Source organism: Salvelinus sp. IW2-2015, unplaced genomic scaffold (genome assembly GCF_002910315.2).
Source record: "Salvelinus sp. IW2-2015 unplaced genomic scaffold, ASM291031v2 Un_scaffold1999, whole genome shotgun sequence".
Lineage (NCBI taxonomy): Eukaryota > Metazoa > Chordata > Actinopteri > Salmoniformes > Salmonidae > Salvelinus > Salvelinus sp. IW2-2015.
Window position 1 is genome coordinate 66,398 of NW_019943349.1, and position 23,935 is coordinate 90,332.

Sequence of the window (23,935 nt, forward strand, 5' to 3'; positions counted from 1 at the left end):
GTCATCATCTGGTATACCATCCAGAGGTTGGTCATCATCTGGTATACCACCCAGAGGTTGGTCATCCTCTGGTATACCATCCAGAGGTTGGTCATCATCTGGTATACCATCCAGAGGTTGGTCATCATCTGGTATACCACCAGAGGTTGGTCATCCTCTGGATACCATCCAGAGGTTGTCAATCCTTGGTTTACCATCCAGAGGTTGGTCATCATCTGGTATACCATCCAGAGGTTGTCATCCTCTGGTAACCATGGTTGGTCATCATCTGGTATACCATCCAGAGGTTGCTGGTACTCTATTATTCCAGACAGCAAGTCACTCAGTTCATCGGTCTTGTCTTTTTTTTGGTGGTCCACCACCAGTAGTAAATCACTCTTCTGATCTCTACATTCTAAAGCCAGTTTAAGGTTCTTCCACAGAATCGATAAAGGCAGATATCATTCAATATAAGTGATGTCACAAAAATAAGAATATGAGAAATACTGATAATAATGAAGATATCTCACCTGAAGTTGTTGTACTCTTCTTGTGGTTWCATTTMCATTGAATTCCCAACCACTCTTTTTATTTTCCTCAGTAGCAGTAGTACGGTTTTTACTTTCAATAACTYYATGGTTTGACAAAATTTGTTTTAGTAGCATTTTTTCATACTCACTAAAGTTTTTTGAACAAATTATTTTGGCATCTGCCATTGTTTTTCTCAAGATTCACACCAGTAATGGTGTTTTCCATTCCGGGTTTTTATGAGRACKATTAGACCAACAGCATGTGCTCATACCTAACCTAATCAGGCTTAACCCAGGTGTTCTCATTTAGGCTTACTTACCTTACTCCAGGACTCTGACTTACTAAACCAAATTTAAGCTACGTTCATGAAAGCTACTTAAATGGCCTAGTTTAACTAGTACACATTAAGGCCTACTCCWGGCTTAATCTAAGCCCCGTCTGTGAAACCGGCCCATGATGTCGCTAGCTGATACTTAAAATACCTATCCAGGCATTGTAAGAGCCRATCACTGTCTCCAGAACTGTACAATGTCCATCCATTCACAGACAATCATGTCTTCTCAGGAAGGAATCAGGGGCTACAGGAGAGGGGATGGYGGGATGGAGGGAGGGCAGGGGTGAAAGATGGATGTGGTTGGTAACCGTCTGCTGAACATAACTTCTTCTCACATGCTAATCTCATTTACCCCCACCTGTCCCTTCATCTCTTCATCCATCCCTTCATCTCTCCATCTACCCTTACCTTCATCCATCCCTTTATCCCTTCAGGCTCCATCCACCCTTACCTTCATCCATCCCTTCATCTTTCCATCCACCCTTACCTTCATCCATCCCTTTATCCCTTCAGGCTCCATCCACCCTTACCTTCATCCATCCCTTTATCCCATCAGGCTCCATCCACCCTTCCCTTAATTACTCCCTCCACCCATCTCTTCATTGGTACATCACTGAACCTAAGGGCTTGTATTGGCTCATCTACACTAGTATGTTCAATTCACTACTTAGTGTTGTACAAGGTACTTGTGAAAATAATATGTAATTATGTAAACAGAATAACAATGAGACTAACGAGCTAGTCCTTGACCTTTATTACTGCATGTGTCACATATAATAAACAACAACAAAAAAAAGCTAACTATTTACATCTTACTAAAGGTTTACCATTTGATATACACAGAGTGTACAAAACATTATGAACACCTGCAAAAGATTTAAGTGCCTTTGAATGGGGTATGGCAGTAGGTGCCAGGCACACCGGTTTGTGTCAAGAACTGCAACGCTGCTGGGTTTTTCATGCTCAACAGCAACTCAATATTAGGAAGGTGTTCTTAATGCTATGTGCACTGTGTACATAACGTGTTTGGAAGAGTGCCAGGCATCCACTGGGCACTGTATAATTATACAACTGACAGTCAGTCGCTGGCATGACAATATTTTACATCTTAAATGAAAATGCCTATTTTGAGAAATCAGTCTTCAGAAACCTGTCCATGTGTCTCAAATGGCACCCTATTCCTTACATAGTACAACAACATCAGTCACCAGACCAGATAATGTGGTTTGGTCTTGTTTTAATGGAGCAAAGCACCACGATCATTAAGCATGTAATCTTCTAGTGTCCATTTAAYCAACCGATCTCCAGCACAACTACTCTATGCTCTGGTCAGCTGCCACACTACTGATGATATAGGTTGATCTCTGCACACATGAAATCAGCTCCAGGTATCTGAAATGTCTTAAGGCAGGCATGGTTTATTTACATTCAAATATTTGACAGTAAAGTGATAGGTTCAAATCTCTAAGCCTACCTGACAAAAGCAGAAGGTTCCTCCACCACTTATCTATGCAGTCTCCATTGCCCTTTACCACTTACCCTACCCAGACCAGTCCTTCACCACAGACACAACTACAGTCTCAGGACTTCTATATCTGACATCCTGAACCAACCAGCTGTGTTAAGTGTCCAGGCATGCTAGCTACTCCTCTGGCCTCATGGCTGGTACGTCCAGTCCGTTGTCTCTGACGTAGGGCAGGACAGCGTCGGTGTAGAACATCTCCAGCTTGACCAGCGTGTCGTCCCAGAACATAGGGTCAAAGGTCACAGGGATGATGGCTGTTTCCTTCAGGGTGAACACCACTAGGTCAGCCTCGGTTAACCCTGTCACTGCCAGCTGGCACTGGATCTGGGTGTAGTAGGTGTGGTCTGGTTTCAGATGGTACCTCACCTGTAGAGGACAGAAGAAAATAACAATTGGGAAGCGCTGCTAGAATACACTAGTAGGCAGATCTTTATAGATTGAAGATGCTCATTGGTTAAGGGGTTAACTGGTCACAAGGGGGACCAAGGCAGGGCACTCTTCATATAATTAAAATGCCTTTATTATGATAGTATGTTCGGAAGAAAAAAAATATCAATCTTGGCATAGCCTACGTCAGGGAGTACAATGATACAACAAACATGTTCTAACAAACCTGTTCCACACCCTGGTCCTGTATCGTCAGGCAGAAGMCWGGGTCCTCTCTACAGGCCTGGGCTACAGTGTTCWGACGGTGCTTGTAGGGACACTTGACCTCCAGGCAGAGCAGCCGTTGGCCGGTCCTCTGGTCCTCTACAATGCCGTCAGGGCTGCCTGCTAGCCAGGGCCGCTTAGGGTCGATAAATAGGCCACACTCCTGCACCCTCACCGCCCGGCCCAGGGCCMTGCTCTTCAGGCTCTGATATCTGAAAAGAGATGAGATTGTAATTTATTAATCTCTGAGGGGAAATTAGTTTGTCATCCTTACAGCCATAGAAAACCCAGGTGGTTGGTGGACCTTAATTGGGAAGGACGGGCTTGTGGTAATGACTGGAGTGGAATGGGTGGATTGATAAAATACATCAAACACATGGCTTTATGCCATTCCATTTGTGCCGTTCCAGCAATTATTATGAGCCGCCCTACCCATTTAAAACAATCGCAGGACATTTACAGTAAATACATAAATGATACCTCCGCACGGCCTCGGCCTCCRGCTCAATGCCCCAGTTCATGGCGCGGGTTTTGACGTTGGTGCCACGGCCYGTGATGGCGGCCAGATAGGAAGCAGGCGGGGTCTGGCTCTTGCCAGTGACAAAGCGGCTGTGGGCGAGGCGGTGAGCGATGGACGCTGTAATGCGGTTCTGACGCCAGGCGAACCAGCTGGGGTTCTCTCTCTGGCCCCGGGTCTGGAGCTCCACCGCCTCCACAACGCCACCRTCCATCTTCTGACCTAATCCCAGGGGCATGGCTTTGATCCTGGGGGGAGAGACCAAAGGCTTACCCCTGACCTGGCTGCTCTTGACAGGGCTATGACTATGCTGATGGGCGTCAGGTTTCTTCTCTGTGATGTCAGGATGATATCTGACAGTAGGGATGTTCTTTTTGGCGTAACGTGTATCTGTGGTCTTTGCTCCTGCTCCCCTGGCCTGGCTGGCTGTGGCTCTGGTGGTCCCGGAGGCTGAGGTCTTCACAGTGGCTGACCACCCTGCTGAGTCCCCTGAGCCATCAGAGGTTAGGGTGGAACCTTTGTTYATATYCATCTGTGTTGGGGGGTTATTTGAGGCAGATGCAACCACTGAGCTGTCACGGTGAGAGCCGTCCTGGCTTGTCTTGGTGGGAGTCATTGTTCGGCGAGTTTCAACAAGTTAGAAGGATTCTGTAAATTCTAAATAAAATAGAGCAGTAAGATACTTTTGCATATAAAAACATGATATGTCCTATTCCTAAAGTTGTGTGTGGACCTAAAATCCCCAAAAGTCCCCACAAGGATAGTAAAACAAGGATAATTCTCCCTTYTGGGGACATTTCCCACATCCCCATAAGGACAAAGGATATTTTAATTTTAAGGGTTATGTTTACAATTAGGGTTAGATTTAGAGTTTGGTTAAGTTACAGGTTAGGGTAAAGGTTTAGGGAAAATAGGATTTTTAATGGGAATTAATTTTAGGTCCCTACGGGCTAGCAAGTGTGTTGGTGGTTTACAGTCTGTCTGTAACTAATGATACCCATTTAATCTCTCCTGCTACCTCTGCCTTCGAGTCTGTATGTGGTGATTGACTAATCCATTTACAACGTAAAGAGCTTGTGAACCTGTACATCACCGAGGCCAAACTTCCTGCCATCCAGGACCTCTATACCAGGCGGTCAGAGGCAGTCCCTAAATTGTCACTCCACTCCATCCAGCCACCCTAGTCATAGACTTCTCTCTGCTACCGCGCGGGAAGCGGTACCGGAGCGCCATGTCTAGGTCCAAGAGGCTTTTAAAAGCCATAGGAGTCCCCCCCTCCACGCTGCTGCTACTCTGTTATTATCTATGCATAACCACTTTAATAACCCAACCTGCATGTACAAAATTACCTCAACACCGGTGCCTCCGCACATTGGCACATTGACTCTGTACCGGTACCACCTGTATATAGCCCCACTATTGTTATTTACTGCTGCTCCTTAATTATAATTTTTCTTAGCTCTTACTTTTTTAGGTATTTTCWTAAAACTGCATTGTTGGTTAAGGGCTTGTAAGTAAGCATTTCACTGTAAGGTCTACCTGTTGTATTCGGCGCATGTGACAAATACAATTGGATTTGATCCTCTTTTACAGTGCCCCTCCACTGCCCAGTTCACAGATCAGTAAATATCCCGTAGCAGGTGGTGTACAGTGGGGGTTAAACTAGGGCTATGTAATGGGGAATGCATTCCCTGAACTGAACAGTTCTGCAGGTGAGGGATCAGGGTTCACATCACCGTCGGCACGTGAGGGGACTACTGGTAGACTGTGTCCCAACTGGCACCGTACTCCCTTTATAGCACTACTTTTGATCAGGGCCTATAGGGCTCTGGCCAAAAGTAGTGCACTATAACATTATAGGGTGCCACTTGGGACGCAAAGATGAATTTCTGCGGTTGAGGGGCAGACTCTCGAGTCCTGATGGCTCGGATCTAAACCGAAACGACCAAACAAGCAACAAACCTACTTCTATGCAAGGTAGGTAATGGACATGACACTCACCCTATAGCAAGCTGGCCAGACATGAGGTATACACAGAGGTACAGAAAGAGTCAATCTACATACTGAGTAACTCTAAGTTGAGAGAACATGGAAGTCACAACGGAGGCATTTAAACCCCCAATGCCCCCTATCGTGTGACTTCAACTGTTCTCAGAACAACACTGTATTAGGAGGCCAACCCCAACAGAGGCTGTTTCTCAAATTGCACCCTATTCCCAATATAGAGGGCCCTGGTCAAAAGTAGTGCACTACATAGAGAATAGAGTGCCATTTGGAACTAACTTAGACACTGGGAGGATCTGCTCCATCCTGACAGAGAACACGATTATGGGAGGGGTTTGGGAGAGTCTTTGTTGACATACTCCAAATGTCTTTGTTTGATCATTACGAGCCTCATTGACTTTAGCTTCTGTTCAACTGTCTGTTTGCTGCTCTAATGGTCTTCTGTTCTTGCTTAGCTCCTCCCCGCCCACTAAACAGAACTTACTGGATAGTATTTCTGAAGTGTTGGAGAGAAGGGTGAGGGTTCAGAGTCAGACGTACAAACGAACCCTACTAAAAGCATGACCATAATCTAGAATTAAGACAGGGACTAATAGGGAGTAAGGACATTGATGGGTAGCAGGTTGTGAGTATAGTACAGACTAAGTAGTAGTAGACTTAGTTCATTTCCTGGGAGTGATCTTTCAGATTTCATCTGAAATGGCACCCTATTCCCTTTATAACGCTGTACTTTTTGGCTAGAGCCCTTTGTAGGTAATTGGATGCCATTTTGGATGTAACCATACTCGATCCCTTCCCCCAGGTAGGCCTGTGTAGTTGTCCAGACCAGGCAGGGGAGCCTGTGAGGCAAAATCATGTGTGGAGCTAGACTAATAATAATAACTTAGATTTTTATGGCAACGCACAGCTCCACACACTCACCGGGTAGTACAGAGGCTTAGGCCACGTTCACGTCARGGAGGAACGACTTGTCTACTTCGGAGGAACGACTTGGAGCGTTCACATGCTCAGAGCTCCGAAGGAACGCAATAACTATTCTCACCATTGACAGSCGAAATCCCTAAGGTCATCCCTAAGTTTTCTAGTCGTAATTACAAGTTGGAGGGGCGTTCACGTGCATTTTTCCCAATAGGAAGGTTGTATTTATGAGTTCCCAACATGACGTGAATGCGGCATTAGGGTGCCTGCCACGCACACACCGTGTGAGCTTTTGGTCAGCTCAACTCTATTTCTCTGTACTAGCTCAGCTCACCCATCCACTCAAGCTCTTACATCAAATGCTGACCGCATTACCTCCCGAGATGATCATTTTCTTCGGTMATTGTCACTGCCGTGTATATCCCCCCAAGCAGACACCGTGACAGCTCTCAAAGAACTACACTGGACTTTGTGCAAACTATAAACCGCATATCCTGAGGCCACATTTATTGTACCTGGGGACATTAATAAAGGAAATCTGAGGAAAAAGCTCCRGAAATTCTATCAACACATCTGTGCTACACGCAGGGAGAATATTCTTGACCATTGTTATGCTTGACCATCCCCTCCGGGAARGGCTACAAGGACCTCCCCCGCCTTCCCTTTGGCAAATCAGATCACGCCTCCATCCTGCTCCTCCCCGCCTATAGGCAGAAACTTAAGCAGGAAGCACCCGTGGTAAGGACTGTTCAAGGTTGGTCTGACCAATCGCATCTATGCTTGAAGACTATTTTGATCACGCGGACAAGAAGATGTTCGGTTCCTACTGTGACGATTAGAACTTATCCAAACCAAAACCGTGGATAGATGGTAGCATTCGCACAACTGAAACCGAATTCACAAACCTCCGCACAAACCTCCGCATTTAACTACATCAAGGTGATTGGGAACATGGACGTGTACAAACAGACCAGCTATGACCTCCATAAGGCAATCAATGAGGCAAAACTACAGTACAAGGACAAAGTGGAGTCGCAATTCAACGGCTCAGACACAAGACGCYTGTAGTAGGGAAAGCCGGCCATATCACGGACACCAACACCTCGCTCCAGGACAACCTAAACACCTTCTTCGCCCGCTTCAAAGAAGGTGGGACCCATGCTGTCCATGTCGCCCAAAAAGGGATGACCTTCCATCATCCGGAGGGGAATCCAAGAAGACAGGACTGGAGACAAGGACCAGAGTCAAAGCGGGAAACAGCATCAGGCAAGGAAAACAGGCACAACAGGATAACAGGATCTGAATAATAACAAACGGCTAGAAACGTAGACTGACTGAGCAGAGATTACGATCTGGCAGCGTGGAAGTGGCAAGGCTGAGTATTTGTAGAGGTCTTGATTATGGAACAGGTTGCAGCTGGTGGGGATCTGCTCTGACTTGAGCACACCTGTCTCCGCCCACACAATCACACACACAGAGAGAGAGAGGGAGAGGAAGAGTACTGGGGGAGTGGCGGCAGGTCAAGGAGACACAGGATGAGCAGTAGAGGACATTGCAGGAGCAGATGTGACAGATGGTTTAAGCACATGCGTGCCGAACTGTGGGGGGTTATCCATACGGATCACGGATCAACTACGGTCCGTTACACCACTACCAAATATACACTGGAATTGCTTACCAAGAAGACACTGAATGTTCCTGAGTGGCCTGAGTTACAGTTTTGACTTAATCCTTCTGCTGTGTTCCAGTCGAATTGGACCGATTTACAAGTTCTCTCTTAGTTCATTTAATCTGATTGTCATAAGGTTCCATGACTTTGTCCACACAGGGCATCTGAACACACAAAATACATTTTGATGATGTTCATTACATTTTTGGTGTTTTATTTAACTTTGTACACCTGTGGTGTTCCCGGTCCGGTCATTAGAAATGAATGGGTGAGACTACAATTAGTGTATAAAATTTAGTTCAGGCCCATGCCCATTCATCAGATGGACACACTTTCTCTCCCAGACCCCCACATGCATGTGTTTGAGCGCACACACACACACACACACACACACACACACACACACACACACACACACACACACACACANACACACACACACACACACACACACACACACACACACACACACACACACACACACACACACACACACACACACACACACACACACACACACCTAACTCCCCTTCTTGGCTTCCATGTCAACCCCCACGGGAACCTTTCCCCAATAGAATCTTTCCCCCACGGGAACCACACCTATTGGCATTCTCACAAACAATCGCAACATTGTTTCAATAACAAATATAACTTTTCTTGCAGCTCTGGTATATAAAGCTTTTTTGAGGTCATGCTCACAATTCATTCTGTGGCAGCATAATGATCAAACAATATACTGTATGTGAGGCTCTTGATCATATCTTTGATCATGACACTGGTGAGGAGGAAAGTCCCTGTTAAACTTTGACACAAAGTAGTCTGTGATAAATAGCACAATATGTTTAATCTGTATTTGTTATAGTCAAAATAATCCATGGATTTTTTTAACTCAAAAACGAGTTGTATGAGCTCAGGTCAATGAGGCCTATAGGCCATAAATAGCAAATAGAAGTTCAAAACGTGTAATGTTCACAAGAACTTAAGTTTATAAAAAGATCTAACACAACATTATGTGATAATATATGTATTATTATGGATTTATAATCAGCTATAATGGGGCGGTTATTTTGMACCGGGAACACAGAATTAATTAACATGAAACGAAGCACAACAGGAGGGTTAAATCTACTTGAAAATCTATGGCAAGACCTGAAAATGTTTTACTAGCAATGATCAACAAACAATTTGACAGAGCTTGAATATTTTTMGGGGGAATAATGGCCAAATGTTGCACAATCCAGGTGTGGAAAGCTCTTAGATTTACCCAGAAAGACTCAGATGTAATCTCTGCCAAAGGTGCTTCTACAAAGTATTGACTCACGAGTATGATACTTCTCCATTTAATTTTCAATACATTTGAAAAAATGTCTTTTTTTATTTTTTTTATCAATTCTGAGTTCAAGCTGTAACACAACTAAATGTGGAATAAGTCAAAGGGTATGAATACTTTCTGAAGGCACTGTAGAACCCTCTGTAGAAAGGGTTTTACATAGAACCCAAGAGTTCTACCTAGAACCAAAAAGTTTATTCAAAGGGTTCTCCTATGGYGACAGCCGAAGAACCTTTAGGTTCTAGATAGTACCCTTTTTCTAAGAGTGTAYGAGTCAAGGAACAGAAACTATACACACATTACATTCGGTTCCTTTTTCGACAGCCAGGTGAGCTAAATGGTCTTGATTTATCTGGAGTGGTGTGATAGAATAATCCCAGCTAACTGTGTGTTTAAAGGGTTGTTTGGCCGTTTCAAACMAATAGTTTTAGAWAGAATACAGCAGACCTATGTTATCATTGTCATTGTCCTTTTCTACTAAATTACTGAGCAGAATAGTATTCCACAAAATAAAATTGTTGCTTACCCGATGAAGTTCTGTCTAGTCGAGAGTTGTGTATGAAAGTAAAACTGGTTCATAAGCGGAATTGAAGATCTACTGCATGAGTCACTATCTCATGACAAACACGTCAGATTCATCCGATTGGCTTGCTGCTGCTCTGCTGCTCTGTGTGTGTGTGTGTGTGTGTGTGTGTGTGTGTGTCGGGCATGTCCTGAACATGTCTAGTGTCAGAGTCGCGTTAAAAACAAATATCAGAGCTCTGACTGGGAAAAATATTTTGAATTGTCTTTCAACTCGGAATTCAAAGTCGGAAACTCGGGCATCTTTCTAGAGCTCCGACTTTCCGAAGTAAGGATTTGACCTCGTTTTTCCCCCGAGTTCCCAGTTGTCTTGAAAGCACCAAGTGAGACAAAATACATAGTCCTATGTAAATCTGTATTAGGCTATACAMCTTTATTACACTATAATAACCATATTACTACATCTCTTAACCATCTTATGAATAACAGGATAAAAAAAAAACAAATAATGTTCCTGAATAAATTATTTTAAAAATACGTTTTTCAGGGCTGCCAACTTTTGAAGAAAGCTTGGATTGAGATATACTTTGTGAATTTCATTGCCCCTTGGCACAATCCCTAGACTGGGAGTTCTCCCCCAGGAAGATTTTACTGTTTTAAAGCAAATTTCCTGCAAATCTATGTATTTTGAGGCCTATGACCATAGTGTACTATTAGGTGTATTCAGGATGCTTTGAACATTAAATGAACACTCAAAATTATGCTCATATTTTTTTCCACATATATTTTTTTAGGTGGTTTGACACATTATTCAGACAGTAATGAAATGAGATAGGGAGACAGGCAAATGCTAGAAACAGTGGGAAGGTTGGAAGCAGGGAATTATCCCTTTTCTCAGGTGGAAAGTATGTATGCGACACATTCCACCTGGTAGTGTCACCACTACACCAAGGCTCTCCACAGGGCTCTCTGTAAATATTAATGGTTGATGGCAGTGGGTAACCAAATCATAGATTGCAGTCTGCTTGTCCATAGACTGCTTTCAAGGACAATACACAAACATTTTATACTTTGTCATTGGGTAAACTCTCTCTTTAAAATAGGAGTGGAAGAAAATCCTGCTTGCTCTCCAGGAGGGTTGGCCACCCCAGATCTATGTTTCCCAAGTGCTGGGTGTTTGAAAATGTTCTTGTTATAACAATTAATTTCTCAAGATCACACAACCTTCAAGAAAAGTCTAATGAATATCAATATTCAGGCGGTTTATGTCTACTAGTTGAAGATCCTTGCCATCATCTTACTCTACATAGACAAAATATTATGCCTTTATGAGTTGTGAGTCCCCCTACCATCTATAATGTCAAAAATTATATTTGATACCTGGAGCATTTAATATCCCATGCTTATTTGTATGATTTATTCAAAACTGTCCATAATTGGCTGCAAAAATGCATAGCCTCATATAATTAATTTTCAAAGACAAGAGTAGGCATCAGATTTCAAATATGAGATAACTCTGGCAAAATTGGGAAGAAGTGGAATAATAAAATAATTGTGGGGAATAACAGTAGTGTTCTTGCTGAGAATCACAGTAATTACTCTATATTTTAGCCCATTGTTAAGAATTAGAATTGTTCCACTGATCAGATTAAATAAAGTAAATAGCTAATAAAATCTACTGAATCAAATATGACATAAATCTGCCCCTACACTCTACCCAAATCGTTGTATATGTATTGTACCCCATCTAGAATCAAATTGACACTTTTGGGTTCACAATCTGTTTGACAAAATMATTTTCATYGTTACACATAGGTCCCCCCAATTTCCCTCCTAAAACATATTGTAGGTCTGTCTGCTGCCTTTTCGTTGTCACAGCATAAATGCCAATCACCAAACGAGGGGACTAATGGTAGTGTGGATTACATCGATTTTAGTACATGCTGTCAAAATGCTGCGTTCTGTCTGCAATAGGGACGGGAGTAACCGCAAACTAATTTTGTTGACAACATTGTACATAAAACAACGTTACCGTACCGCTCTTTTTACAGTTTTATAAACTCCGTGGAGAACYATCTCTCCATTCAGCTCCACTATAATCCTGAGTCAAATGCGTGTCTCACGGCCAATGCGTGGGAGTTGGCAGCTCTGGTTTTTAGTTTAAGGCTGCGTTCCAAACACGTAAAATACACCCTCCACTTACGGCCATATTTGCCGTCGTTGGTCCAAACAATTACCCAAGCAAGGGAAGTTGGCAAGTAAGCCCCCCAGCCCTCGTTTGTGATCGAATGTAAAATTCTGTTCACTCTCCCATAATTCAATTTGCAATGATTGTACATTGGCTAAGAAAAGTCAACCAAAACTTAAAACCAAAATCAATATGGAGAGAAGTCAACATACAAGTGTAAGTAAAAACAAATGTAAACAAGTTAGAAATTGTGCAACTACCAGTAGTTCCATCATGACTAATAACAGGCAAGGGCGGTCCATTAAATTGAATTAATTCCACCCTTGCTCTGCAAGTGTCAACTCATGATATGTCATCAGAAGTGTCCACTTAATTTGAGGGCTGAGGGGAGAGGGTGTCTTATACATGTTTGAAATGCAGCCCAAGAAACAATCAAAATGGGTCTGTGTTCAGTKTGTTTTTATGTTCTGGAACGTTCAATTGAACAGAAACGGTGCTGTACTGAACAACCAGTTGAAAAACGCGGAGGGGTTGTGGGCATATATACAGTCATTGGGCGCCATCCATTTTGTCAAGTCGATGGTCACCGGCTGCATTCCAAACACTTAAAAGGCACACCCTCTCCCCTCAGCCCTCAAATTAAGTGGACACTTCTGATGACGTTTGACAAGTTTACACTTGCAGGGCGAGGGAGGAAYGAATGAATTTTAAATGGACCGCCCTTGCCCGGAAATTCATCACTCGACGATTGTGTTTTCAGCTACCGGTAGCTGGGTGGGTGCTTTATATGCGCTACAGTCAATTATGATTGCATGTCTACTTATATTAACTATATAATTATTAACATACACCTACTGTATGATAGCTAGCAAATTAATTAGCTAACTAACGTTAGCCTGCCTAGCTGGAACTTCTGAAGAAGTTCAGCTGAAGAAGAATTTCATGGTAAGGTCTACACCGTTTGTATTCAGCACATTTGACATTGTTTTGTTGTTGATTTTGATCATCCTGCAGCCATCTCCTGCATTGTGAGAGGTTCTATTGTCAACCAATCATTAGGGTCGCGGCAGGTATCATGGGGCGGCAGGTAGTCTATTGGTTAGAGTGTTGGATTAACAACCAAAAGGTTGCAAGATCAAATCCCCGAGCCGACAAGGTAAAAATCTGTCGTTCTACCCCTGAACAAGGCACTGTTCCTGGGCCGTCATTGAAAATAAGAATTTGTTCTTAACTGACTTGCCTAGTTAAATAAAGGTAAAATAAATGAAAAGGGTGTTTTGTACACACATTATATTATGATTTCAGTTTGTGAGTGTGTGATATGGGGGTTAGATACATATTTATTTCTAAATTATAAAAACCTCTTATAATAAAACGTTAACACAGCCATGTTGACCTGAGCCTTGCTGTTGGAAAACCACATTAGTGTCTGACTTTTGGCTGTCACAGATGCAGCTCCCCTCGACTTTCGTCTACATTCGGTTGCTTTGGCCTTACCACTCAAACGCGACCATAGGTTGTGGAAWGCTGTCAGCATGGCCGCTGCCCTTTAAATACGTCATTCATTGCTTCAAGCCACACGGGAGCAAACGTACATCAAAGTCTGCTCAAGAACGTAGAAGAACATTTTGAACGAGTCGTTCAGTATAAACCGTCCCTCAACATAGCAAACGTTCAAGCGAATTGAATGCACCTCTATGACAATTCAGTCACGTGACGAAAGTGGATAATTACGTCAAATCTATGCGACAAGAAAAACGGCTGCCGTAAAACAGAAAAAAAAATCGTGTTTTAAGGTTAATCGATATTGGCTTCGGCTCTTCTTCTCTGGTAAGTTTAAGGCAAATCGCAATTAAGTAAAGATATTCACATGTTTGTGCTGACTTAAAGACTGTGCATCTTTTTACAACTTAATCGTGTTTCTCTGTTGTAGTGAGACAGCCGTCAATGTCCATTCCCCATGTCATTCTCCCAGATCACCCAGTCTTTGTATCTGGGTGGTGTGGACACAGTCTTAAAGCCCACCGGTCTCTACAGTAAGAACATAACTCTGATAGTCAACGCCACAGCAGAGCACCCCTCTCCTCAGTACGAGGGGGTGGAATGTTTCCAGGTACCCGTACTGGACCAGCCTCACGCCCCCCTGGCCTGCTACTTCGATGCTGTTGCAGAACGTGTCCATAACAACCACTCAGGTAGTACGCTGGTCCACTGCACTGCAGGCCGGAGCCGTTCTCCTACCCTGATCATGGCTTACCTGATGAGGTATGAGGGGGTATCACTGCGCCAGGCCCATGAGTGGGTCCTGAAGTACAGACCTCATATCCGGCCCAATGCTGGTTTCTGGAGACAGCTGATGGAGTATGAGAGGAGGCTCTATGGGAAGAATACTGTGAGGATGGCTGCTACCTCCTGTGGTGTGCTGCCCGAGGCTCTGGATGGACAGGAGGCTATTTACTGTGTGAATGGCTGATGGTATGTGTCCCAAATGGCACCTATTCCTTATGTAGTGCACTACTTTTGACAAGMGCCTAAACTGAAAAGAGTGCTATTTGGGATTTGTCATAGATGTATATGAGAAAATAAAACCAATTGCTATAAAAAACAAATATAAATCTGATGTTTATTTATAAAGTATTTACATTTAGTAATGTATGTATTCATCCTAGCTTGGTATGGTCTTCTAAATGGAGCTGTATCATCTCTTTAATGAATGTACGGATCTGCCGTGCCTGACGCACCCCTCGGCTGTCGATACACCCCCCAAGTCCATTTTGGAGGTCAGAGTCCCGTTGCATCCCAAACGGCACCCTATATAAGGTGTCATTTAGGATGCACAGTGTCCTTCTGGGTGGGTAGCAGAGCCCAGTATTTTCTGACATAACTATGGGTTTAGGTTAGAACCGGCCAGAGGAGGAACTGTCTTCAGTATTGGAAACTTCTCTTGGTCTGGATGTCATCAAGGATCTGCTGCAGCTCCTCATCCTCAAACCGCCCCTCCAGACTTTAGACAGAACAAACAGGCTTCAGTACACAACAGCACAACTACTGTCAGTAAATTTATACCAAACATTTACACCTGATTTCATGGTCAAGAGCCAACTGCTAKCCAAATAGATACAAGATTTAGAGTCTGGTGATATGGGAGGAGGCAGTAACAGCAGGTCCTACCTAGGGATGAGGGCTTTGGCCTCCTCRGCTGCTTCTGGACACAGGTTGGCCAAACTGGCCAGCTCAAATTTATGCAGCTTCTTCTGTAAGAGCAAGCTATAGGATACAGAGCAATAATTTCAGTCATCACAAAGTTACCACCATATAAAATATATATTGTATTTTATACGGTATTGACATTGGTTTTTGGTTGTGATAGTGACAACAGCTACACTGACCTGCGGACACTGGCMATAGTTTCTCTGTTTTTGAACCGGCTGAAACGTGCAGTATAATTCAGGGTTTTCATGAAGACCTCCGATAGCTCTTGTTCGTCCTCTGCACTCTCGTTCTGCTGCTTGCGATGCTCCAGAAGCATGTGTACCTCGGAGTTTAGAAGTGTCTCCGCGTTCTCGAACTCTTTGAAGAACACAGGTGTGTTTTAATGTAGTTAGCTAGCTAAATACCTTAAGTGAATCGTTATATTCAATATAGTTATCATAAGCGGGATACGAACCTTTGGGGAAAAGTAACTGAGAAGCGTCCTCCTCAATATCTCCGACAGTTGTTGTTGAACCGCCTCCGGACGRCATGCTGCTTGTAGCAATTAATTAATTAACCTTCCTAGCTAACGTTACAGTAAAATAAAAAGCCACAAAGCTGATATCCAGTTGCTTGCTCTGAACCAAATGGCGCCTATATCGGCGCCTAATAAATGTTTTGGCATTATAAAAACATTATCAAGGCGAAACTCCAAATTATTCAAGGAAGAGGAGGCTGCTAACTAACAAAAATCAGTGTCTCATAGCAACACAAAAAAGTACTTCCGGGTCATGGTATTTAGACTTTTAAAAGTCCCCCACGTAATAGTAGAAAAGTGTCAATTACCAGTATTTATTCGATATATGAAAAATAWTTGTCTAATAAGCATTAAATGTGGGTTTTAAAACATTTTCCAATGTAAAATAAATGCCCCCAATGCGAATCAATGTATATGGAATACATATTGAATACATATATTTTACTCCACCCATTCCATTGGCCACAATGCAAATCAGTGCATTTGGAAAGTATTCAGACCCCTTCCCCTTTTCCACATTTTGTTACGTTACAGCTTTATTCGAAAATGTATTAAATACATGTTTTTCTTCATTCATCTACACATGATACCTCATAATGACAAAGTGAAAACAGGTTTTTAGATTTTTTGCAAATGTATAAAATAAAAAAACAGAAATACTTTGCTATGAGACTCGAAATTGAGCTCAGGTGCATCTGTTCCCTTTGATCATCCTTGAGCTGTTACTACAACTTGATTGGAGTCCACCTGTGGTAAATTCAATTGATTGGAAATGATTTGGAAAAGCASACACCTGTCTATATAAGGTCCCACAGTTGACAGTACATGTCAGAGATAAAACCAAGCCACAAGGTTGAAGGAAGTGTCAATTTATATAGTCTMAATTACATTACTTAGATATGTGTGTGTTGTTACTGCACTGTCGGCGCTAGAAGCACAAACATTTCGCTACACCCGCAATAACATCTGCTAAACACGTGTATGTAACCAATAAWWWTMTWTTTAGAGCTCCGAGACAGGATTGTGTCAAGGCACCGATCTGGAGAGGGTTACCAAAAAATGTCTTCAGCATTGAAGGTCCCCAAGAACACAGCAGCCTCCAATATTCTTAAATTGAAGAAGTTTGGAATCACCAAGACTCTTCCTAGAGCTGGCCGCCTGGCCAAACTGAGCAATTGGGGGAGAAGGGCCTTGGTCAGGGAGGTGACAAAGTGTAACAGTATAACTTTAGTACGTCCCCTCGCCCCGACCTCGGGCGCGAACAAGGGACCCTTTGCACACATCAACAACAGTCGCCCACGAAGCATCGTTACCCATCGCTCCACAAAGGCCGCGGCCCTTGCAGAGCAAGGGGAAACCCTACTTAAGTCTCAAAGCAAGTGACGTAACTGATTGAAACGCTACTAGCGCGTACCCGCTAACTAGCTAGCCATTTCACATCCGTTACACAAGAACCCAATGGTCACTCGGACAGAGCTCCAGAGTTCCTCTGTGGAGATGGGAGAACCTTCCAGAAGGATAACCATCTCATCAGATCCTTGATGAAAACCTGCTCCAGAGCGCTCAGGACCTCAGACTGGGGGCGAAGGTTGACCTTCCAAAAGGACAAAGGCCCTAAGCACACAGCCAAGACAACGCAGGAGTGGRTTTGGGACAAGTTTCTGAATGTCCTTGAGTGGCCCAGCCAGAGCCTGGACTTGAACCCGATCGAACATCTCTGGAGACCTGAAAATAGCTGTGTAGCAACGCTCCCCATCCAACCTGACAGAGCTTGAGAGGATCTGCAGAGAAGAAATGGAGAAACTCCCCAAATACAGGTGTGCCAAACGTTTAGCTTCATATCCAAGAAGACTCAAAGATGCTTCRACAAAGTACTGAGTTTAAGGATCTGAATACTTATGCAAATGTAATAATTCTGTTTTATTTTGAATAAATGTGCAAAKATTTCTCAACCTGTTTTGGCTTTGTCATGATGGGATATTTTGTGTAGATGTAGGGGGAACAACTATTTAGAATAAGGCTGTAATSTAACAAAATGTGGAAAAAGTCTAGGATTCTGAATACTTTCTGAAAGCACTGTATATGGAATACATATTGGCTTATAGAGCAAAAACTATTCTGGATGCCACAGTAAAACTATTGTAGGGAATACTCAGTAGGGTCTTTAGAATGTATATATGGTGTCATTTCATGGGGTTCTAAATAATAGTGTTGCTGGCCTGTAGGGATTTATATTTTCCTGAAAATCGACTAAATTTCAATACCGGGAYTAATTCATATGTATACAYAGAATCCTGGGAAATACCGCAAACATCCTAAGTGCCCATTTTAAAGCGTTTAAAACCAAGATATGGTCACTATGCCAGGGTTATCCCAAAATAAGATTGTCACTACGCCACATTTCCGGCTTGGCTGTGCCACTATGTAAAGATTTCACAGTAAGTGAAACTGATATTAAGATACCTTGATATTCAACAATTCTCTCTTCATCTCCCTTTATTCATGAGTTGATCTGCTATCTGTATAATCATCAACTCGATTTWGCCAAATAGGAGATTCTGTAATTCGTTGTTGGTTATCTAGAAAGCTTAGCAACTTTGGTCATTTTACTTTTGTTTGACTGCAGTTAAAGTTTGTATGATTCGACAACGCTATATTTTACTCGGGATGTGCTCTGTGCGTCCTGAGCGCGCTCTGTGTCGAAATAGCCTACTYCTGAAATGCACTAAATTAATTGAGAAACATGATAACTCACGGAATTTATTAACGGCCTGTTTCGCAATTCACAATGTCATTGGCGATCAAAGTTAAGCCTACTCTATCATTAGGGCTACTTAACGAGGACRAACTCMGTTTTATCTACTCTCATYCCGTTTGTTGATCACACATTCCCTACTGACGCTCTCGTATGGTCAGCAATACCAGACAGCGCAAAGAAGCTGGGGAAATGTTATAGCGGTATTTTGACATGCATATAGCAGATTTGCATTGACAATGCAACCTATGGAATATCTAATTAAAGTTAGGAATTTTCATGCGAGACAGGAGTAAGGATTTTGTTTCATTTGGATTGGGACGATAGGAAAATAGCATAAGGTCTATAAAAGGCTACGTGAGTCAATAGATAGCAAGGCCGGCTCGCTCATTAAGCGGCATTTTCTGTGCTAAACTGACCAAGACGCACCAACAACAAATAAAAACGAATCATTCTGCCCAAAAACCATGTAAATTTCTCTCAACCAGTGGCATATGGGCTTTTTAGGTGAACGCTGATGCCGCCCTGTGATAAGCAATGCCCACTTTGTCAAATGGATGGGCGTCAATTATTTATCTTGTACATTCTCAGCGTGCATCTCCAGGGTGCTGTTGGAGAGACGCATCGTTGCCGAGCTCCACCAATTTCCGTAAAAAAATCGTCTAACATAAATCATGTAGTATATGGTAGAAAGTGTTCGTGGGCTTTTCTGTAGCCTACAGGTTGGAGATAAAATGTATGACAATGTAATGATAGACACGTTTTACATCAAGCAGGTTTCTCCGATTAAATAGCCTAACTTTAATGGCGCCCAAATCAAATAAAACATTTGCTGACATGTTGACAACATATCCTTAAAACAGGACAGGTCAATGTAAAATACAAAAATATTTGTCATGGTCAGTGGTTTCAAGTTTGTATCCGTCAATTTGACGAGCTGATCATAGCGAAGAATAAAGCAATTTTGCATTTCCCTCTGTGTAAACACATTTCAAATAGATTCAGGATAACTCCTGAAAGTTAGGTAGCTGATATTCAGAAGTTTAAATAGCCAAATTGATTAGTCACAGGAATCTGGACTATTAAAGCCAATGCAACAGCCTGTTTTACAAACGGTGGGCTGCACCCCAGTCATCAAGGGCCGAAGTCTTTTGGACGTATTTTTTTTTTGTCGGGTCAGGACCGGCCGTCTTTTTTTGGTGCAGTCCAGATCGGCCTTGGTTTCCACGTCCACGTAAGGTGGTTTTTGGTTTGGCCCAACCATAGACGTCATAGACGAAACTTGGGTGAAAGATCATCTTACCATAGAGATCAGGCATTACAAAATTACTCTGATTGGCCCAAATCAGCAGTTATAGTAATGATCTAAAATGTGTAAGTCACACAGTTATCTMGATTGGCCCAAATGGGGACTAAGGTAGGCTATTATGTACTTTACATTCATTTACTTAATCTCCAACCATTTCTCAATGTGCTCCACCTTATAATATTCATTCTCTTATATAAAGTAGTAATTCTCTTTTATTTAGATTTCACCCCATGTAGTTATATTTTTTTTAACATAATGCACTATGCAAAGCTGCAAGAAAGATTGCTTTTGTATCATACGCATAGCGTTTTATCGCGGACATTTATTTTGAAGGCGAAATCCGGATGTCTTAATGCTGCTTCCGAGACGCTAATAAAACAAAGCTTGAAATAGCTTCCGATTTCGACTAGAGACAAGTCGTCGGATGTCGCCAGGTGGTTGACGATTACATTACAACGCTGACCATTTTCATTCAGTGCTGCATTGTTGGCACTTTTGTGCCGGTTCATTGTTTGGAGAAAAAAAACATGTAGAAAATTGTTTGTACATAGCCAAAATGCTTTTCCAAAAATGCAGGCTCAGACAGTACAAAAAGAATTGCGTTGGCCGGGAATCGAACCCGGGTCAACTGCTTGGAAGGCAGCTATGCTCACCACTATACCACCAACGCTGACATGACTTAAAAATAAACACGACTGATTTTAAAGTAGCAATTTTTATGTTTTGTGTAAATACCTGATTAAAGTTTAGTTGTTTTTAAAAAAATTGGCCATATACATATCAGACACATAATTACACTTATAATTAGCTAAATGTTAACAGAAAATTGACAAACATACTAGAAAATAGGTCACGGTTAAATAATACAGATGTGCTAATGTTGCTTGTTTTAAGGTGTRGTAATCAAATTACATTATTTTGCTAATCCAGCTAATGTGAGCTCGTCCCTGCTAAACCAGTTATGAACGCTAGGCTAGCCTGGTTTTGGTTTGCAAGTCAACTTCCAATTGAAGTCGATAGCTTGCAAAGAGAGGGAGAGAGCTTCCATAGCTAGCTAGCTTACATTACCGGAACAAATATTATCTAACAGTTTTTGTTTCTCATTTCTAGTGGTATTACTGCGCATTTGTAAAGTATTCAGACCCCTTGACTTATCCACATTTTGTTACGTTACAGCCTTATTCTGAAATGGATTACACACAATAACACGAAGGGAAAAAATAACAGAAATACCTTATTTACATAAGTATTCAGACACTTTGCAACTAGACTCGAAATTGAGCCCAGGTGCATCCAAGAAACGATTTGGTCAAGGCACAAAAAAAAAAGAAAGTCTGCCGTATTGAAGGTACCCAAGAACACAGTGGGCTCCATCATTATAAATGGAAGAAGTTTGGAACCACCAAGACGCTTCCTAGAGCTGGTCGCCCGGACAAACTGTGCAATCGGGGGAGAAGGGCCTTGGTCAGAGGTGAACAAAAATCATATGGTCACTGACAGAGCTCCAGTTCCTCTGTGGAGATGGGAGAACCTTCCAGAAGGACAATTATCTCTGCAGCACTCCACCAATCAGGCCTTTYTGGTAGAGTGGCCAGACGMAAAKCACTCCTCAGTAAAAGGCACTGCTTGGAGTTTTCCCAAAAGGCACCTAAAGGACTCTCAGACCATGAGAAACATTATTCTCTGGTCTGATGAAACCAAGATTGAACTCTATGGCCTGAATGCCAAGCGTCARGTCAGGAGGAAACCTGGCACCATCCCTACGGTGAGGCATGGTGGTGGTGGTGGCAGCATCATGCTGTGGGGATGTTTTTCAGTGGAAGGGACTGGGAGAGGGAAAGATGAACAGAGCAAAGTACAGAGAGGTCGTTGATAAAAATCTGATCTAGAGCGCTCAGGACCTCAGACTGGGGCAAAGGTTCACAACAAGACAACAACCCTAAGCACACAGCCAAGATAAAGCAGGAGTGGCTTTGGGACACATCTCTGAATATCCTTMAGRMATCCAGCCAGAGCCTGGACTTGAATCCGATCAAACATCTCTGGAGAGACCTGAAAATAGTTGTGCAGCAACGTTCCCCATCCAACCTGACTGAGCTTGAGYGGATCTGCAGAGAAGAATGGGAGAAACTCCCCAAATACAGTTGTGCCAAGCTTGTAGTGTCATAGCCAAGAAGACTCGAGGCTGTAATCGCTGCCAAAGGTGCTTCAACAAAGTACTGAGTAAAGGGTCTGAATACTTATGTGAATGTGATATTTCAGTATTTTTATTAATACATTTGCAGAAACATTTCTAAAAACCTGTTTTTGCTTTGTCATTTTGCGGTAGTGCATGTAGATTGATGAAGGAAAATACTCTTTGATTTGTACTAGTGATATCCTTGACCTGCTCTGTGTTGGTGTATTGATGGGCTCTCTCTCTCTCTCTTTTCTCTTTTTTTRTCTCTTTCTCTCTTTCTCGCTCTATCATTTCAGAATGGGAGTGTTCAGAAGCGAGGATGTGCTGACAACGTTACCGTCATACTGGTGTCTGTTAGCTTCTGAACAACAGACACCCGATCTGGCCCGTCATTGTGTGCCTCTGAGTGCTATGTCCACCGTGGCTCCAGACCTTAAAACATGACCAGATCCCACCACTCCCAGCAACACTGCCCGCAACAGATGAACATCAGACATGTTGGTCAACCGTTCATTTTAAACAAGATGTTCTAATCTCTAACTCAATGTGAARAGCATACCGTACGCATGTACGCAATGCAAATGCTAATTGCTTGTGTTGCATACTTGCGTAGGGTGTAAATAAGGCCTAATGCTCTGTAGTGCCCTGTACTGCTTGTCCTGATGACTACTGATGATTTAAATGGGCTTTATGTTTTCTATCTAATACATTGTCTTTTCAAATTTGRGCACATGTTTTATTGCCTTAAATGTGTATTTTTCTTTGGGGTACTTTTAATAAAGTAGTTCAGAACAGAATTTCAGAGATTGTKCCAAAAAATTCTACACATGTATACAACCCTGCATAATCCAATCGGAAGCTGGTCTACATTTAATGGACTCCTAACTTCCTCCCTGTTCCCGCCACCCTGGATAATACAGATGTCTGTCCCTTCCCTCCGTCCCAAGTCTCCTACAAGTTCATATCATAAACATACATTAGGATTGGCTTTATTGTATCTGATTAGGAATTTAAGAAGGAATCCTGTTTGACACATTGCATGATGCCCCTCTTTATCCCAGACAAATTTCCCCTCATGGACAATAAAGTAAATTATATCAACTTGTAGGACGCCTGGGATACACTTGGGAACCGCATCTCTAGCAATAGCCTATGTTTCTTCCATGGTAACGAATGGGTTTGGCCATTAGATGGTGCTATCAAACCGTTTCTCAACCTCAATCATGATGACGGCCTGTAACAGGCGAGACAGACTTACGCTATCAGACAGAGATACACATCTTCAGCTTCTCTTTTTATGTATGCCTCAGCAGATTTACGCTGTACAAAAATATAAATGKAACATGTAAAGTGTTGGTCCAATYTTTCATGAGCTGAAATAAATTATCCCCGAAATTTTCCATATGCACAAAATGCTTATTTCTTTCAAATTTTGTGCACAAATTTGTTTACAGCCCTGTTAGTGAGCATTTCTCCTTTGCCAAGATAATCCATCCACCATATCAAGAAGCTGATTAAACAGCATGATCATTACACAAGTGYACCTTGTGCTGGGAACAATAAAAGGCTACTCTAAAATGTTTACTTTTGTCACACAACACAATGCCACAGATGTCTCAAGTTTTGAAGGAGTGTGCAATTGGAATGCTGACTGCAGGAATGCCCACTAGAGAATTGAATGTTAATTTCTCTACCATAAGCCGCCCCAAGTCGTCGTTGGACTATTTGGCAGTATGTCCAAACGACCTCACAACGCAGACCACGTGATATGGCATTTGTGGAGCTTGAGTGGTT

The 23,935-nt window shown here is 42.6% G+C and overlaps 3 protein-coding genes, 1 long non-coding RNA gene and 1 other non-coding gene across 6 annotated transcripts; 2 read left to right on the forward strand and 3 right to left on the reverse strand.

The window, feature by feature from the left end:
• Nucleotides 1-1,583: 1,583 nt before the first annotated feature.
• Nucleotides 1,584-13,771, reverse strand: LOC112072678 (uncharacterized). 2 transcript variants are annotated; one of them, XM_024140067.2, is made up of 4 exons: nt 13,666-13,771; nt 3,501-4,194; nt 2,983-3,232; nt 1,584-2,735 (listed from the first exon to the last, which is right to left on the reverse strand). In XM_024140067.2, exons 2-4 carry the CDS (start codon nt 4,151-4,153, stop codon nt 2,487-2,489), a joined length of 1,152 nt encoding a protein of 383 aa, XP_023995835.1. In that variant the 5' UTR covers nt 4,154-4,194; nt 13,666-13,771; the 3' UTR covers nt 1,584-2,486. The 2 variants fall into 2 exon arrangements, with proteins under 2 accessions (XP_023995835.1, XP_023995834.1); XM_024140066.2 differs by lacking the exon at nt 13,666-13,771 and adding an exon at nt 9,985-10,123.
• On the forward strand, nt 12,845-22,938 carry LOC112072681 (uncharacterized). The gene is made up of 2 exons (XR_002894366.2): nt 12,845-13,113; nt 22,438-22,938. It is a non-coding gene; the product is annotated as an uncharacterized lncRNA (long non-coding RNA).
• Nucleotides 13,893-14,773, forward strand: LOC112072679 (dual specificity protein phosphatase 14). The gene is made up of 2 exons (XM_024140068.2): nt 13,893-13,998; nt 14,102-14,773. The coding sequence occupies exon 2, from the start codon at nt 14,129-14,131 to the stop codon at nt 14,639-14,641; it is 513 nt and encodes a 170-aa protein (XP_023995836.1). The 5' UTR covers nt 13,893-13,998; nt 14,102-14,128; the 3' UTR covers nt 14,642-14,773.
• On the reverse strand, nt 14,765-16,116 carry LOC112072680 (DNA-directed RNA polymerase II subunit RPB4). Its single transcript, XM_024140069.2, has 4 exons — nt 15,836-16,116; nt 15,558-15,738; nt 15,340-15,435; nt 14,765-15,172 (listed from the first exon to the last, which is right to left on the reverse strand). Exons 1-4 carry the CDS (start codon nt 15,909-15,911, stop codon nt 15,094-15,096), a joined length of 432 nt encoding a protein of 143 aa, XP_023995837.1. The 5' UTR covers nt 15,912-16,116; the 3' UTR covers nt 14,765-15,093.
• trnag-ucc (transfer RNA glycine (anticodon UCC)) lies at nt 20,561-20,632 on the reverse strand. The gene has a single exon. It is a non-coding gene; the product is annotated as a tRNA-Gly (tRNA).
• Nucleotides 22,939-23,935: the final 997 nt, after the last annotated feature.

Excerpts from the sequence above, each read along its gene's own strand:
- LOC112072679 (XM_024140068.2), top strand. The coding sequence starts at position 14,129 with ATGTCATTCTCCCAGATCACCCAGTCTTTGTATCTGGGTGGTGTGGAC.